This window comes from Lepidochelys kempii, chromosome 15 (assembly GCF_965140265.1).
Source record: "Lepidochelys kempii isolate rLepKem1 chromosome 15, rLepKem1.hap2, whole genome shotgun sequence".
Taxonomy (NCBI): domain Eukaryota; kingdom Metazoa; phylum Chordata; order Testudines; family Cheloniidae; genus Lepidochelys; species Lepidochelys kempii.
This window is the reverse complement of record NC_133270.1, coordinates 10,715,931-10,733,595: the sequence shown is the minus strand read 5'-3', so window position 1 is coordinate 10,733,595 and position 17,665 is coordinate 10,715,931. Positions and strand designations below refer to the sequence as shown.

The following is a 17,665-nucleotide window of genomic DNA, read 5'->3' as shown; positions in this document are numbered from 1 at the left end:
CAAGTCAGGAAGGGGGGAGGATGTGGGGGGTAGTTAATCATTAAACTGTACTGTCTGCCACGTAACTGTTCACAAGCAGGGAGTAGAGTGGTTGTGTCCATATTTCCTTTCCATGCACTGTGGCTCTCTTTTGTCAGTGGGCAGCTGGGAAGGTTGGGTTTCTTCTTTACATCAACTGCGCTTGCTCTCCACTCTCTCCCTTCCCCTCCTTGTCCACCCTGTCACATGCACAGACACACAGGACCAAGCAGGTGCATGTAGCTAGTTTTGCTTAGTTTTGTGCTGTGCAGCAAGAGGAAATGGAGTGCCCTCTGTTCAGCCTCTCCTTTGAAGGGCAAGTGATCTGAGAAGGCGATTTTTGTGAGGAGCTGAAAGTTACTTGCGTCTGCCCCTTAGAGGAGAAGAGCAGTAGAATGGGAGGGATAGGAAGGTGTGTCCAGAATGACTGGCACAGGACTCTGCTTTTATGTGCTGTGGGTGTGGAGACTCCGAAGGCTTGAGTTTGCGTGGTTTTCTTGCTTCCTGGTGGAGTATGATTTGCTTTAGTCATTGGCCCTGAGAAGGCCAGAACCACACCTTCCCTGATAGAGATTGTGCAGGAAACCGTACACAAAACCACACAGACATTGGACCTGCACAGTCAGAGCAGCGGCAGTACATCCCTGGCTCCTCTGAGGTATGTGTCTGTATAACTCTGGAATCCACCCTCTGTTCTGTTGCTTAAAAAAGGCTGGATTGACTTTTCCATGGCTGTGAAAAGCCCTTGGGGAATCTGTTCCTGGGATATTTTGTTCACCATAAGATGGCGACTGTGGTTTAAATGACTTGGAGTATCTTTTGATGAGACTAAAGTCATGGCATTAATTTAACATACCGCCTCTGCTGGGGCTCTCTATTCTGCCCTGCCGTGGGGGGGCTCTGATTTAAGAGGTCTTTCTCCATGGTAACACCTTGGCCCATGGAGGAAGATGCCCTTGGGAGAACAGAAAAGCCTTCCCTTCCTTCTTTGTGTAGTGTAACAACATCTGTCCTCCATTTGACCCTTGAATACAGTTTGGGCTATTGAATGTGTTGGGCTTGTATGAGCTGCTCAGCTCACGAAGGGGTTTTGAGGAGACAGCCAGTAGGACTGTGTGATGCCAGCTGGGGCTTGGGAGCTGTGCTGTGCTTTGGAAAGCCCAGATGTCTGTGAAGCCTAGCAATGAGAGAGATTTTCCCTCTGAGTTCTGAAGGAACTGAAGCTAGCTGTTGCACACAGAGGAAAATGGCTGAGAGATCCCTTGAAGACTGTTGGTCTGCAGTTATGGTGAAGGGGATTGAGATCCAGAGCAGTTAAAGGGGCTTCTGGAGAGGCAGCCTCATCTCCTAGTCCTATGTAAGCTGCTTTACTTCACTGCACTCTGGCAGCATTCTGTGTCTCTGAACTGTCCTGCCTGGTACATCTGGATGCTTTGGTAATGGAGAATGCCTCTGTCCCTTGTTGACCAACTCCTCTCTTCTCTACTAGTCTTAAGTAGGTGTGCGTTGGAGTCTATTGCTCCTCTGGAAGGCTGGCCACCCAGCCAGTGAGGCTTTCTTTAGAAAGCAAGTACCGTACAGACCTGCAATGCTTCACTGGAGTTTCCACCATTGGGGGTTGCAGGAGGCTCCTTGGGGTGGGATCACAGGCCCAGCAAGCTGGGATTTGTTTGTGAGTCACTGCAAAAGGTGCTTGCTGTGCTTGGACTGGGCAAGGAGCAAAGTTTGTGGGAAGAAAGCCAGAATGGCAGGGACCCTTTTTCTTGCTTCATCTCAGAGGTTAAAGTGACTATTCTGCTTCCAGAGTGTGTCTTACCCTCTCGTTATGTGTTTGCCTAATATGCTAGTGTGTACGTTTCTAGCTTTATGGAGATTTTTTCTTCCCTTCAGGAATTTGTAAGCAGTCTCCACCCAGCAAGTTAAGAATAGTTTCCAGGAGATGAAATTGCCTTTACCTGGCAGGCGCCATCCAGTTAACCATTTGTGTGGCTTGCTGTGTGATAAGGAGGAATCTTGTTCCTCTGGGAGGCAAATGCTCGCTTGCTGCACTGATAGACTGATTGAAACTTAAGTCTCTTTTGTGCTGGTTCAGGCTTCTGAGACTCCAGAGAAAATCCCTTCCGGGGAGCTTGTTTCCTGGAGAAAGTGGCACTCGCAGCCATGTTTTAGTGATATGGGGCTTGTAATTAGTCTGTGTCAATATCTGACATAGATCCTCCGAGTTCTTCTACTGCAAAGCACAATGAGACGAAAAGCTCCTTGCTGCTGGGCTGTTCCCCAGTTTAGCACAAAATCCCAGATTGCGGTTTCTTCTGGCTACTTTGGTGCCTCTTGAAGTTTCCTTTTTATAGCAGAGGTTTTACTGACCCTTGCAGTGCTGTGCTGGAGAGAATGGAATCTTTCCCTGTCCAGTAGTGTTTTGTAGGACGGGCAGTACATCATCCATAGGGGCTGTAAATGTGACACCATGTGAATGAGGGGAAGAGGAATAAACTGGTGGTCTGCCTAGCCAAGACAAAAAGACCTTTTTTGTTGTTTCTCTGCAGATGCTTTGCTAGCGGACCTGGAGTCTACCACCTCTCACATCTCCAAGCGGCCAGTGTTCCTGTCGGAGGAAACACCCTATTCCTATCCAACTGGAAACCATACATACCAGGAAATCCCAGTGCCCCCACCAGTGCCACCCCCTCCTTCCAGCGAAGCCCTGAATGGGACTGTGATTGACCCTTTAGACCAGTGGCAACCCAGTGTCTGCCGATACATCTACCAGCAAGTAAGTGTGCGATGCTAGGGGGAAGCGAAGGGGTCTGTGCATGTCTTCTGATCTGATGTGGAGTGTATCTAGGGTGCAGGAGATGAGGTGAGGAGGGAGGAATTTGGGTAATCAGCAGGCTGGCATGTGGTGAGGAAATGGGGGAAGTTTCCCAACAAGATGGAGTGACTGGGGGAAGGGAAAGTCTAAGCACCCACTTTTGTCTGGCTTAGTAATAAAATACCATCTGAAGACCCATCATCAATGTTCCAGTGAAAACCACAGTACAAAAGACTTATATTAATCATCCACCTTGCAGCCTATGGAAAGGAGACTGGGAGGTTTCCAACTCAGATGCAGAATTCGTGGGTGAGCTAGAGGGCGCATGAGATGTGTTGCTGGGCTAGCTTGTGCAATAGGGGTTGAGGCTGATCTGTAGTTGTTTGTTGTCAGGCTTTGTCCTGTTAAGTTCACTAAAGTGTACGCATTTGTTCAGTGTTCTCGGTCTCCAATACAAATCTCCTTTCCTCAGCCTCAGTCCCAGTCTCCTGTGTACAGCTCCAGTGCCTCCGTTCCCCGAGAGAGTGTCTGCTCTCCTTCCTCACGGGCCAGTGAAGAGGAGCACGTCTACAGGTATCCTTCCCCTCCTAGGGAGATGAGAAGCCTGAGTCATAGTCGGGGTGCTGGGGGAAGTAAGCACTGTGACTCTGCTTCCAGTTATAGGAGGCAGGATAGATCCCAACCCCACCCATTCTGTTTTGGTTTTACTGCTCAGGGCTCTCCAGAGTTCTGAGAACTTCTCCTTTTTCATGGAGGTCATTGTTAATTTAGCCTTGTTTCAAGTGTAGTAGGGTGTCAAAACTTGTGGAAATGACTTTGAGATGGGAAACTGATTTAATCCCTCCATAGGCAGGGTAGGAGGCAACATGATCTAGTGAACAGGGCACCAGGGAATCAGAAAAAAATGGCTTTTGTTTCACACTCTGCCTGTGACTTGCTGTCTGATCTTGGGTAAGTCATTTAACCTTGTGTGTTTTCCCAATTGTACAGTAACTCCTCACTTAATGTTGTAGTTATGTTCCGGGAAAATGCGACTTTATGCAAAACGATGTTAAGCAAATCCAATTTCCCCATAAGAATTAATGTAAATGGCGGGGGGGTTAGGTTCCAGGGAAATTTTTTTCACCAGACAAAAGACATTATATACATATACAGTATAAGTTTTAAACAATTTTAAACAGTTTAATATTGTACACAGCAATGAATGATTGTGAAGCTTGGCTGAGGTGGTGGAGTAAGAGAGTGGAATATTTCCCAGGGAATGCCTTGCTGCTAAATGATGAACTAGCACTCGGCTGAGCCCTCAGGGGTTAATACACAGATATTAATGTAGCCTGACACTCTACAAGGCTGGCTGCTTTTCCAGGGAATTCTGCAAGCAGTGGACAAAGCAGGCTGCTGCCAAATGACTATAAGGGAGCATTGCGCAACTTTAAATGAGTCTGTTCCCTAATAGATCAGCAACGTAACAACGAAACATCGTTAACTGGGACAACGTTAAGTGAGGAGTTACTGTACGGTAAACCTGAGCCGGCTCTGAGCAATATGGATGAACAGCTCCATAAAAATGCAAAGGATAGTCTCCTGCAGTCCAATGTTAAGCATCCCAGATGCAGTTTGTTAGAAGGGAGACAGAAGCTGGGTCCAGGGAATGACCAACAGATATGATTCAGTTACCTGTGAACTGGGTGGATGTGAAGTGATATGACTTATAAAATGACCTTGAATGAAGGAACAATCTGACTGCTCATGGCAAATTTATAAATCTCCGTGCTCAGAGAGGTCAGAACTATTTAGATGTATATTTATGGCCACCAGTACTGCCTCCTCTTTCGTATTAGGAGACTGTGGAAAAGTAGCAAGAACAGTGAGACCGCTTCTTCAGTGTTCCAATTTCTGCTGCTGTTACTTTCTTTCTCAAGTTAATATAACTCCCCCTGCAGCTCTAGGATCCCAAGAGCTGCTTCCAGCAGCCTCCCCAAACTGGACAGTCCACCTGCTATCTGAAGAAAAGGAGTACTTGTGGCACCTTAGAGACTAACAAATTTCCCCATGTTTATTCCTCTCCCCTCCCCTGCTAATGGCCCACCTTGATTATCACTACAAAAGGTCGTGTGTTGTCCCCTCCTCCGTCCCCCTCCCCGCTCTCCTGCTGGTATTAGCTCATCTTAAGTGATCACTCTCCTTACAGTGTGTATGGTAACACCCATTGTTTCATGTTCTCTGTGTATATAAATCTCCCCACTGTATTTTCCACTGAATGCATCCGATGAAGTGAGCTGTAGCTCACAAAAGCTTATGCTCAAATAAATTTGTTAGTCTCTAAGGTGCCACAAGTCCTCCTTTCCTTTTTGCGAATACAGACTAACACGGCTGCTACTCTGAAACCTGTCACCTGCTGTCTGGTATTTTTAAGTTGCTGCAGCTGTGACTTTTTCCTGATCCATGACAAGTTCTAACCACGTCAATTCTTTCTGCTGATCACAATGAAAGCTGGTTCTTGAATTAGTTCAGCAGCAGCCTGACAGTCCTCGTTCTGGTTAAAGCCATTAAAGGTATATCTACGCTGCAATAAAACACCTGCAGCTGTCCCGTGTCAGCTGACTGGGATTTGTAGGCCTTGGGCTGCAGGGTTATAAAAAAAATTGCAGTGTAGATGCTCGGGCCAGGACCCCGGGGTCCCAGAGCCCAGGCTGAAGCTTGAGCCTGAACATCTGTACTGCAGTTTTATAGCCATGCAAGCCCAAGTCTGCTGACATGGGCCAGCCGTGGGTGTTTTATTGCAGTGTAGACATACCCTAAGGGTAAGCAATGTGAACCCAGTGTTCAAACTCAGGCTCAGCTCTAATCCCCTTCCATCTACACACAAATGGAACTAACCCAAGGTCCCAGGGCCCTACAGGGCTGAAAGGTCCGAACCTGAGTCAAGCTGGGACCCAGGGTTCAAGCCCTGTTGGTTTGCAGTGTTAATGCAGCCCCACTGGACTTGTGCTCTGGCAGTCTGCCAAAAGTATCCCACGCTCCTACGGCCGATTTTTTTGGTGGATAGTCAAGTTTTCCCCCACTGCATCATGAACAAAGGGCAAGAGCGGCCACATTTTGGGAGGGCGTGAGGAAGTCTGGGATATGGTTGGCTGGACTCAGGCCTGTGTCATGCAGTGTAGACGCTAGAGCCCCAGGTTGGCACCCAAGGTTCAACAATTCCTATTCTGAGGTTATAGATGCTGAAGCCCTTGGTTAACAAACCCAGGATCTGTTAACCCGAGTTCTACTAATCCTGGTCTGCGTTGCAGTGTAGACCTACCCAAACATGGATGCCCAGACCTTTCCCAACTCAGACCGTAATGGCAGTTGCCAGGGGCATGAGGACTGCATGCAAATGGCACAAAATGGAGCAGTTTGCAGCTTCCCTTGTTTGTTAATCTCGGGGCATAGCTGGCGGGTCCCAGCAAGAGGTGCAGCCTGGCTGCATGGATCAAGATGACACATTGCATACTGGGGCTACATCATCGGTGGACTTCACCTTCAGATTCAAAATGGGGGTATCCACTGGTCCTATTATGGAACTCCAGGGTTGTCATTTGTACCGTAGGCTTTGTGGAGTCCTAAACCCTGTAATTCTGGTATGGCAGGGAGATAGATAGTGGGTGTGATTGTCAGTCACAGGACCAGCAGCCAGGAAGTCTTGAGTTCTAATCCAGATTGGAAACTAACGTGTTTTGTGACATTAAAGAAATCACTTCTCTCCGTGGCTCATTTTTTCCTATCTGATAAACTGTGATAAACTTATTTCCCTCCCAGAGTGGTTGCAAAGATTAATGTCAACAGCGCTCTGAAGATGCAAAGCACAGCAAGTGCTAAGTATGGGTATGAAAATGGGGGGTGGGGAATATCCCTAAGGGATAAGTAGTATCTAAAACAAACATCACACACAGTTATATATTAAAATAACATTAAATGTACATATTTAATGGGGTGTTATGATGATCATTAAAAATTGTTTCAGTGGAGTAGCACCCTAGAAGGTAAAGGACTGTTTAGCAGTTTATTGGGGTTTAAAGAGAAACCTCATGCCTTGCTGGTGTATGCTGTTTTATCACATAGTAGTTAGGGAGGCTAGATTCCAGAGTGCTGGGTGGGGTATTTACTTCAGTTGCCTTCCCTTTCTCTAAACCAGCCCTGCTTCACCTCTTTTCCTCTAGGAGGGAATTTTTCTTGCTTTTGTGATGTCAGTGGAAACAAATGACTTTCTTCTATGCTAGCTAATGGTTCTTCTTCTCTTCTGCATATTCCTGATCTGCAGTCTGTTAACCCTGTGCTATATGCAGCCATGGAAATTGGAGACTTTGTTCATAGCTGCTATTGCAGAGTGAGGACACAGCTGATCAGCTGCTTTGTTGCTAGTGTGCTCCAACAGTGAGCACCAGCTGATACTATGCTGAGTGCATTTATTCATTTTATTTTCAGTGTGTACATTAAATGTGTCTTGGGTTCCTGACAAGATGCCAGTGGGGCTCTTGTTACAAAGCTTTCCCCAGACCCCATCCTGCTTTCTTTCACCCAAAAGGGGGGTGACTCTCCATTTTTACACTCTTCTTTTTCCTCTCAACCCAGTTTTCCCAACAAGCAGAAGTCTGCAGAACCATCTCCCACCATGATGAGCTCTTCCTTGGGCAGCAACCTGTCAGAACTGGACCGACTACTCCTAGAACTGAACGCTGTTCAGCACAATCCCCCTAGTGGCTTCCCAACAGGTAGGAAGTGGTGACCCATGTGTCAGTGGTAGGTATGTTGATGCCTGGATCTCTCACCTCACTCCATGTATAAATCTCCCTGTAACTTTCTCCCCTGCCCGGTTCATCCTCCTTTTTGCCCTCCCCATGTTGTACCTGCCTCTCTTTCCACTGTAAGCAAGGGTCTGTTGACTCTTTATTTCTTTTTCTGTAAGATGAGGCCAGCAGGAGCCCCTCCCTGCCAGGCGGGACTGGACCTCTCTATGTTGTCCCAGAGAGCACTAGCTCTTTGGGGGTGAAGGCAGCACCCCCTACAAAAGAGAAGCCAAAGCGGAACGGAGGGCGTGGGATTGAAGATGTGCGTCCCAGTGTGGAGAGCCTTTTGGATGAATTGGAGAGCTCTGTGCCAAGTCCAGTGTGAGTACTGACCCAGCTACTGTTCCCTTGGGAGCAGGGGGCACTGGGGAAGAGATGGGTTAGTGACTCCACACAGTTTAATGACGGCAGCTAGTAGAGTGCAGTACTAGCTGGGCAGATGGCCTCCTGTTTTCTTGGTAATGAGGGGATGTTCTCTCTCCAAACTGGGGAAGGTCAAGGAGGAAGTTGAAGATTGTGGCCATGTCTGCTTCTTTTTGGGGCTCAGATTTACTGCAACTGCCATTGAGTCAGAAGCTGCTAATGTTGGAAAAACAAATAATTGTTTAATGGGTCATTTTACCATTTGGGGGTATGTGTTCAAATCCAGATGGACCCCTATCCTCCATGAACTTATCTAACTCTGCTTTGAACGCAGTTATGCTGACTGAAAATTGTCACCATCTGACAAAATAAATTGGGTGGGTCTCAGTCTAGTTCCCAATGGATGCTTGCCCATATCACAAACTACCACAACTGCACTAATTGACTTCTTTGGCAGTCTCATAGAGAGAGCAAAAGGTTGGAAGTGCCACAAAAGCTGATCTCCTGGAAGGCATGTTGAGGTGTATTTGGGGTCCAAGTGTGGGGAATCGGGCTGTGCTGCTTTCCATGCTGTACCTGTCCTGAGGATAAACAGAATCCCAAGAGCTGAGGCTGTCAGCCTGGGATTTTTCACCACCACTACCACCGCATTAAAATGTAATGTGTGTGGTTTTATTTTTGTTTTTTTTATCAGCCCTGCCATCACTGTGAACCAGGGCGAGGTGAGCAGCCCACAGCGGGTCACCTCCAGCCAGCAGCAGACTCGCATATCTGCTTCTTCAGCCACACGAGAACTGGATGAGCTGATGGCATCTCTCTCTGACTTCAAGGTGCCCAACCGTAATAATTTCTGAGCTTTGTTCTCCACTCACTTGTCTGTCATCCTTTTCTACTGACCACCTCCTCTCCTCAGATGACCCACTGCAACCTTTACTCCTTGTACCAGTTAATTCTCGGTGGTGTATTAGTGCTGTCAAAGTGTTGCTGCAGGTGTGGTTGGTGTGATGAAGTCTTATACCTGGCGTGGATATGCAGAGACTTGTAAATTAAGTTTACTGCTCTTTAGATCTGTCAGGGTTTGCCCTAGAGTAGCATTCAAGGGAGTAGGCTAATCTTCTGAAGTGGTGAGCAATAGGTAGGATATGCTGGTGCAAAGTGCAGATCTCATAATGTCCAGAAGTCTCTTAGAAGCAGGGAGGATTTGCTCCTGCTGTGTACCGTACCAAGTGCTTAGCTGGCATTCAGTGGTATTTCTCCCCATGCCAAACACTGGATCAAGGCAATGCCTATCTCTGTCAACATCATGAGGGGAAATCCCAGCTGGTGTAGTGCCCATTTTTTTGTTCTGATTCAGGAAAAACACTTCACTGAAATAATGACTAACTGTACCTATGTTGCCCAGCAACACTAATTTGTAGGATGGGGATATCTTTTGGGAGGGATGGGGAGGAGTGTGACAGTGTGTGATTCACAGTGAAGTGAAATGCTTTGTTGGCAACAGGTAGGAGCTGAGTTCTTCTAAGTGCAGCGCCCATTGTTTTGGTGGGTTGTAATTTAATAAGAGGAATCCATCTCCCATCTATTTACTGGCAAAGACCAGCCTCTGCTGCTCTGGAGGATATCTCCTTTGGTGCCCTTGATTTTTCCCAATTAAGAAGATGGAAGATGATTTTTGAGACTTCCAGGCAGATGATTTGGGCAGTAGAGGTTCCATCTCAAAGGGCAGGAAAATTCCAGGGTTGGGTTCTAAAGGACCTCCTACCATGCAGGTAAAAAGGGGTTGATGTCTAAGCCTTTTGGGGCAGAAGGATGGGAAGTGCTGCATCAACACATCTGCTGGAACATGAGAATTTTCATACTGGATCAGACCAATGATCCAGGTATTTCACTGGCTAGTACCAGTGGGTTCAGAGGAAGGTTGCAAAAAAGCCCATAATGGAATAACCTGCCCATGAGGAAAGTTCCTTCCTCAGTTAGTGGTTACCTTATGACCTGGAGTAGGAGGGTTTGTATCCCTTACATAAGATTTTTATATAGATAGATATAGATATCACTCACGTGCACACAAACATTGGACGGTCTCATCCTTTCAGACGTATAATACTTTTACTTACAATGCATGGCTAACCTGTGGAACTCATTGCCACATGATATTGTTTATGCCACAATCTTAGCAAGATTACAAAAAGATTCCATGTTGTTATTTTTAATATTTTGAGTTTTACTTGAATTGAATCTCTTAGATTATGAGTGAGGGTAAAGTAGGACTGCTTGACTTACCTTCTTTATAACACTCAGTATTTTATGTACTTCTACCATATCCCCACTTCAGTTTTTTTCCCTAATCCAGTAAAGTCCCGGTCTTTTCAATCTGTGTTCATATGAAAGCTTCTCCAGGCCTTTGACCATTTTTGTCACCTGAATGCCCTCTGTTCCCACTGTATTTTTTTTTTTTTAGATGAGCAACCAGAGCTGAACAAAATATTACAGAATGGGGGAGAGGGTACCATGGATTTATATAATGACATTAGATTTTCAGTGTTCTCATTCCTTGTGCACCCTAACATCTTGTTTTCTTTTTTGACTGCTGCTGTGTATGGAGCAGAGGCTTTCATTGAGCTGTCTGTATCTCTTAAGTGTTTACAGTTAATTTAGAAATCAAAAATTGGTGTGAGTACTTTAAAATTGGAAGGAATAATCTACGCTATTTTGCATTTGTTGCAATGAATTAAATCTGCCATCGTGTGGCCCAATCACCTAGTTTTGTTAGGATCTTATGAAGTTCCTCACAGTCTTCTTGAGTTTTGACTAACTTAATCTTGCATCACCTGCAGATTTTGTCACCTGGCTGTTCACCTTTTGTTCTCACATCAACAATATATTAAACAATAACAGTCCTAGTACAGAGCACTATTAACCTTTTGTATGTTGAAAATTGACAGTTTATTCAACTGTGCAGTTAGGGTAGAAAAGAATTCCCTCTTTGATAGCCCCAAGTAAATTATTCAAGCCCGAGACAGGTGATATAGAAGCTGCAGGATAACACATTCAGCAGCCATATGTTCATGACATTATTGTCAATGTTTAGCAAACAAAATCTCATTGTGGCTGCTGGCACTAAGCACAGGTATACACAAGTGAACTCTTGATGACTGAGAAACATCCTCATGCAGCCTAAGGACTTCAGCTTTCCAGCCTTTTGTCTCACTTCTACAGAAGAGGCACTTAGGGTCGGGAGTCTGTAAGCTTGCCTGTCTTACAGTCATTGGAAAGGCTGTGAGACTAAATATCAGAGCACTAGTAAAAGCTGCTTGGCAGGATGGGTAGTGTTTGGCAGGGCCGTTAGAGTCTCAGAATACTCTTGTCCCCCTTGCTTGTTTCCTAGCTGTATTGATAGCTGAGCCCAAGGCGCAAACCAGGAAATTTGGGCCCATGCATTTGGGTTTCTGAAGTTACCCTCGACAGCAAGGGTTAGGGACAGGTTGTTTATTTGTAAAAATAATTTTCGTTTAATAAATACAATAACTCCTCGCTTAACATGGCAGTTATGTTTGTGAAAAGTGCTACTTTAAGCGAAATGATGTTAAGCGAATCCAATTTCCCCATAAGAATTAGTGAAAATGGGGGGGGGTTAGGTTCTAGGGAAATTTTTTTCGCCAGACAATATAGAAATACATACACACACAAAGTTTTAAACAAACAATTTAATATTGTACACAGCAGTGATGACTGTGAAGCTTGGTTGAGGTGATGGAATAAGAGGGTGGGATATTTCCCAGGGAAGGCCTTGCTGCTAAATGATGAATTAGCACTCAGTTGAGCCCTCAAGGGTTAACATGTTGTTAATGTAGCCTTACATTCTACCAGGCAGCACAAATGGAGGGAGGAGACACAATAGATGCATGGTGGTAGCTGCAAACATTCCCTGCAGAAACTGAATGTGATGACGAACCCATGCTATTCTGCTGGAGCGCACCACTCCCTCCACTTTCCAAAGTGCTGTGGGGGGAGAATGTGTATGAGAGACACAGACACACACTGTGAGTTCATGTGTGTGTGAGAGACAAACGTATTGCCCCTTTAAGTACGCTGACCCCACTCTTAAGTATATTGAAGTCGATCAGCGAATTGAAACAGCAGCTGCTGCCAGCAAACTCCCTCCATCCAGAGCCCTGTCCTCCCCCTTCCCCCCTGCCCAGCGCTCTGTGGTGATGGGGTACAGGAGCGGGGGAGGGGGACACCCTGACATCAGCACCCACCTTTCCCACCCCCCTGCACAGCAAGCAGGAGGCACAAGGGAGAAGCTCCGAGGCAGAGGGCAGGAGCAGCACATGGCAGTGGGGGGAGGGACAGCTGAACTGCTGGCAATTGATAGCCTGCTGGGTGGCTGCCGCACAGGGAACTTAGGGGGGCTGCCGGCGCACCTTGGTTGCAAGCCCCCACCAGCTCGCTCCAACGGGCTGCTCTTTCTGCAAGCAGTGGACAAAGCAGGCAGCTGCCAAACAACGTTATAAGGGAGCATTGTGCAACTTTAAATGAGCATGTTCCCTAATAGATCAGTGATGTAACAAGGAAACAACGTTAACCGGGACAATGTTAAGTGAGGAGTTACTGTATGCAATTACATTTCTGTGAGATGCTGACGTGCCTAACTCTGTATCTGAACCTTAAAGGTACTCCTGTGGTGTCGAGAATGCATAAACATCTCCATATCTATTTCACTTTACTTCCATTATGAGAATGGCCATACTGGGCTAGACCAATGGTTCATCTAGTCCAGTATCCTGTCTCCCTACAGTGGCTGGTGCCAAATGCTTCAGAAGGAATGAACAGAACATGGCAATTTATTGAGTGATCCATCCACTGTCATCCAGTCCCAACTCCTAGCAGTCAGAAGTTTAGACACACCAAGAGCATGGGGTTGCGTCCTTGACCATTTTGGCTAATAGCCATTGATGGACCTATCCTCCATGAACTTATCTGTTTTGAACCCAGTTATGCTTTTGGCCTTCACAACATTCCCTGGCAACAAGTTCCACAGGTTGACTGTGTGTTGGGTGAAGAAGTACTTCCTTATGTGTGTGTTAAACCTGCTGACTGTTAATTTCATTGGGAGGTACTTGGTTCGTGTGTTATGTACAAGGGTAAAGAACACTGCCTGATTCACTTTTTCCACACCATTCATGATTTTATAGACCTCTGTCATATCCCTCAGTTGTTTCTTTTCCAAACTGATGAGTCCCAGTCTTTTTAATCTCTCCTCATATGGCTCTCTCCTATATGGGAGCTGTTCCATACCCCTCGTCATTTTTGTGGCCCTTCTCTGTACTTTTTCCAATTCTGATATCTCTTTTTTTGAGATGAGGTGACTAGAACTGCATGCAATATTCAAGGTGTGGGCGTACCATGGCTTTATGATATTTTCTGTCTTATTATCTATCCCTTTCCTAATGGTTCCTAACAGTCTATTCGCTTTTTTGACTTTCGTTGCATATTGAGCAGATGTATTCAGAGAACTATCCATGATGACTCCAGTATCTCTTTCTTGAGTGGTAACAGCTAATTTAGACCCCATCATTTTGTCTGTATAGTTGGGATTATGTTTTCCAGTATGCATTACTTTGCATTTATCAACACTGAATTTCATCTGCCGTTTTGTTGGCCAATCACCCAGTTTTGTGAGATCCCTTTGTAACTCTCTGCAGTCTGCTTTGGACTTAACTACCTTGAGTAATTTTTATATCGTCTGCAAACTTTGCCATCTCACTGTTTATCCCTTTTTCCATATCCATTTATGAATATGTTGAACAGCACTGGTCCCAGTACACATCCTTGGGAGACCCTGCTGTTTACCTCTCTCCAATGTGAAAACTGACCATTTATTCCTATCCTTTGTTTCCTGTCTTTTAACCGGTGACTGATCCATGAGAGGACCTTCCCTCTTATCCTATGACTCCTTATTTTACTTTAGAGGTTGCTGAGGAACCTTGTCAAAGGTTTACTGGAAGTCCAAGTGCAGTGTATCCACTGGATCACCCTTTTCCACATGTTTGTTGACCCCCTCAAAGAATTCTAATAGATTGGTGAGGCATGATTTCCCTTTACCAAAGCTGTGTTGACTTTTCCCCTACATATTGTATTCATCTATGTGTCTGATGATTGTTTTTTACTGTAGTTTCAACCAATTTGCCTGGTACTGAAGTTAGGCTTCTCAGCCAGTTAATGGGCAGAATCACCCCAGAGCCTTTTAAAAAAAATTGCTGTCACATTAGCTATCCACCAGTCATGTGGTACAGAGGCTGATTTAAGTAGTAGATTGTAAACCACAGTTAGTAGTTCTGCCATTTCATATTGAAGTTCCTTCAGAGCTTTCAGGTGAATATTATCTGGTCCTGGGGACTTTATTGTTTAATTTATCAGTGTGTTCCTAAACCTCGTCTCTTGGCAACTTGTCTATTTCTTGTCAGCCTCCTCTGTTGACATTACTACCTGCTCCCAGCAGTTACTTTCCCTTTCCTCTCACCTCCCAATTGTTTCACACTTCCCTCTAAGTCCTTTTTGATTTTCACCCCTCAATTCTGCTCCCATGTGCTAGCTCAGTTGAGTTGACAATGTCTCTGGCCTAGTTCGCTTTGCTGGTACCATGAATAGAGGCAGGGAGCAGCAGGTCTTTGCATGTCAAATGTTGTTGATGCCCTGCTCTGCAGAGTACTTTGTAACTGTTAAAGATGAAAGGCTGACCTTACTTCTGAGCTCCAGTCCCATGCGTGTATGAGAGAGGCAGAGAGGAATAAGGCAAACATGCTAGGAAAGAAGATTAATTTAAAGCCAGGAGGACAAAGTCCAGACAGAAATTACAGCATGTGGGTGGGTGGTGTGGGATTTTTTGTTTGCTTTTAGTTCAGTTTTTCTCAAGCCATAGAGTAAAAGGTGCTATTGCAGGCTGATGCATTAACCTTAATGAGTTGCTTATTTTGTTCACTTACAGAATTCACTTGATAGTGTTGTTCCGCTTATCAGTCAGCTGGCACTGAGGTTACTGAATGCACAAGTTTTGCACCTTTTGCATATTTGTGACATGTGATTCCTCCTTGCTATGTGACTTGGTGTCTGCATTAACCAGCCTCCCATTGTAGTGCAGCTCTTTATACGTTCACTGCTGCTCTCATCTTGTTTTAATATTTTTAACGTGTTGGAAAAATGATTTCTAGAGCAAAATAAGCTGCCTTATTGAAAATGACTAGATTTTAGAAAGCTTGAAAACTTTGTCCCAAACTCAGGTAAAAATAGGAACACCTTAACCATGACATCTATGCTTCAGAGGGCAGTTGGTGTGTAACGGAGAACAAATAGTGTAAACACACAGGGAGTTTTCTAATAATAAATACACTTTAATATAGCACCTTTTACTGCCAGAGCCTCTCTGTGCTTACAAACTATAGCTCAGAGGGAAGAGTGCTCTGTAATAAATCACTAGCATCGCTTTCTGCTGCCCTTTGGGTTTTCCTAGAGAGGTCTCCCATTCAGATGCTTACCAAGCCCAGTCCTGCTTAGCTCGGCAGCCTGACATCTCAGACAAGTTCTGTGATTGCATAGACACTCCAGTCACTTAGTAGGCCACAGTGGCTGGTTTGGGAGTGCACAAAATAAGCCACGCTAATTTCTACTCCATTAAGGAAAAGAATTCCTGTTTGTCACGTAGGAGCTGACATAGTGGACAGGATCAGAGCCATGATCTGTCAGGTTTAAAATATAAGCAGTGGAGAACTAAAAACAGAGTACCTGCCACTGACCATTTCAGAGCATGTTTTGGAACAAAATTTATACTTCTCTTGCCCAAATATGAAAGGGGCAAGAAAAGTGGGATGGGTGAGGAAGAACATAAGAATGGCCATACTGGGTCAGACCAAAGGTCCATCCAGCCCAGTATCCTGTCTACCAACAGTGGCCATTGCCAGGTGCCCCAGAGGGAGTGAACCTAACAGGTAATGATCAAGTGATCTCTCTCCTGCCATCCATCTCCACCCTCTGACAAACAGAGGCTAGGGACACCATTCCTTACCCATCCTGGCTAACAGCCATTAATGGCCTTAACCTCCATGAATTTATCCAGTTCTCTTGTAAACCCTGTTATAGTCCTAAAGGAAGAAGAGAGTTAATACAGGGCTCCCGAAGGACAGCCTGTGAAGTCCTAGAATGCTTCCCTCTGATTCATGATGTATTCGATCCGGAGGAGAGCCTTGTGATTTTAGCAGGCCAGAGCCTGAGTCATGTACACCTCTTGCTGTGAATGCCCTGAGGCTAGTGTATCAGGGAGGCAAATATTATGGCTTACATGCTTCATGGTTTGTTTCTTCAAAAAGTGTGTAAATTTCTATGCAAATTAATGCGAGTGTCTGACTTGGAGAACATTGCTAATGTGACTCTCAGTCTTGGTCTAGGCACTCTTGATCTAATGGGCTGGGCTCTGGGGACAGATGCACCAGCCCCATTTACAGGAGAAAGAATTACTGCAGCTTTGAAGAGCCTAAGAAAAAGTACTCAATGGCTGCATGATCTTTCCTCATTCCCAGCACCCTCCTTTGAGAAGGGGCACAACTGTGTGTTCACATTCCACACTCTGACTTCCCACTTGTCCATCCTGGCTACCTTGATGGCTTTATGTCAGGAGGGCTCAGTGGTTTGCAGGTTTTGATTGTTCTGCCATGTTGTGCCTTGTTCTTTTCCTTTCCTCACCTCTGTCTCTATCTTTTCCCCCTCTCTGTTCCTCTTTTTTCTGTCTCGTTTTTACAGGCTATTTCCACTATGTCACTGATTTCTGAACCCTCCCTGGAGCTGCTTTCCAGCCCCACAAATCCAGACTCAATCGACACTCCTCCCGGTACAGTTCTGCTGCTCCAGTCAAAACACCATGGGACAGGCCACAGCAAGGACCTACTGGCCTTGCTGGCACCTGCCACCTTGGAAGTCCTTCATATTGAAGAAGGCAGCAGCGCTGCAGTTGCAGCTATTCCAGGACGTTCTGCCACCACTCCGCAGCTCCCCTCTGTGGCTCAGATGGGTCAATCACTTCCAGAGGACTTTGCTATTTCTGCTCCTTTGGGGGATCATATGCTTTCTTTGAGCTCAGTCAGGCTGAGCAAAAAGTCAGATCCTCCTAGAGAGATGTCCCAGTCCATGATATCCTCCAAGATGGAATCTCTGTCTGTTCCTTCTAATGCAGAGGCCCACAGTCAGGGGCTTGATGAGGCAAAAGTCACTGAAAAGAAGCATAGAACTGAGACCAAGCTCACAACTGTTCCTGTTTCTAGCCCGAGCATAACCACCCAAGTGAAGATGCAGACACCCAAGGAGTCAGCGCAGCAGGCAATTTTCAGGGATAATTCAGCCTTTCCTTCCCAGAAGGATGGAAAAATGGAAGCAGCTTTAGATCAGTTGTGGGCTCTGGAGCTATCTGAACTTATACCAGAGCTATATTCTGAGAATGACCATGTCTTGCAGTCAGCATGTGAACCTGCTATTGTGGCTGTGGACCGGTGGGATGTCTTCCCAGACACTAAAGGCCAGTTAGGTCTTGGAGCAGAACAAGGACAGAAGCAGGATGCTGAAATTGAGCATGAAAGCAGGACAGATGACTCTCCTG

General features: G+C 45.7%; 1 protein-coding gene across 1 annotated transcript in view; it reads left to right on the top strand.

The window, feature by feature from the left end:
• The window catches only part of PXN (paxillin), a 62,860-nt gene that overhangs the window by 29,807 nt on the left and 15,388 nt on the right, over positions 1-17,665 (top strand). The window contains exons 2-6 of the mRNA XM_073313316.1: positions 2,565-2,791; positions 3,303-3,403; positions 7,445-7,584; positions 7,779-7,980; positions 8,717-8,852. Of these exons, the coding sequence (XP_073169417.1) occupies positions 2,565-2,791; positions 3,303-3,403; positions 7,445-7,584; positions 7,779-7,980; positions 8,717-8,852 (806 nt within the window). The remainder of the gene's footprint in view (positions 1-2,564; positions 2,792-3,302; positions 3,404-7,444; positions 7,585-7,778; positions 7,981-8,716; positions 8,853-17,665) is intronic.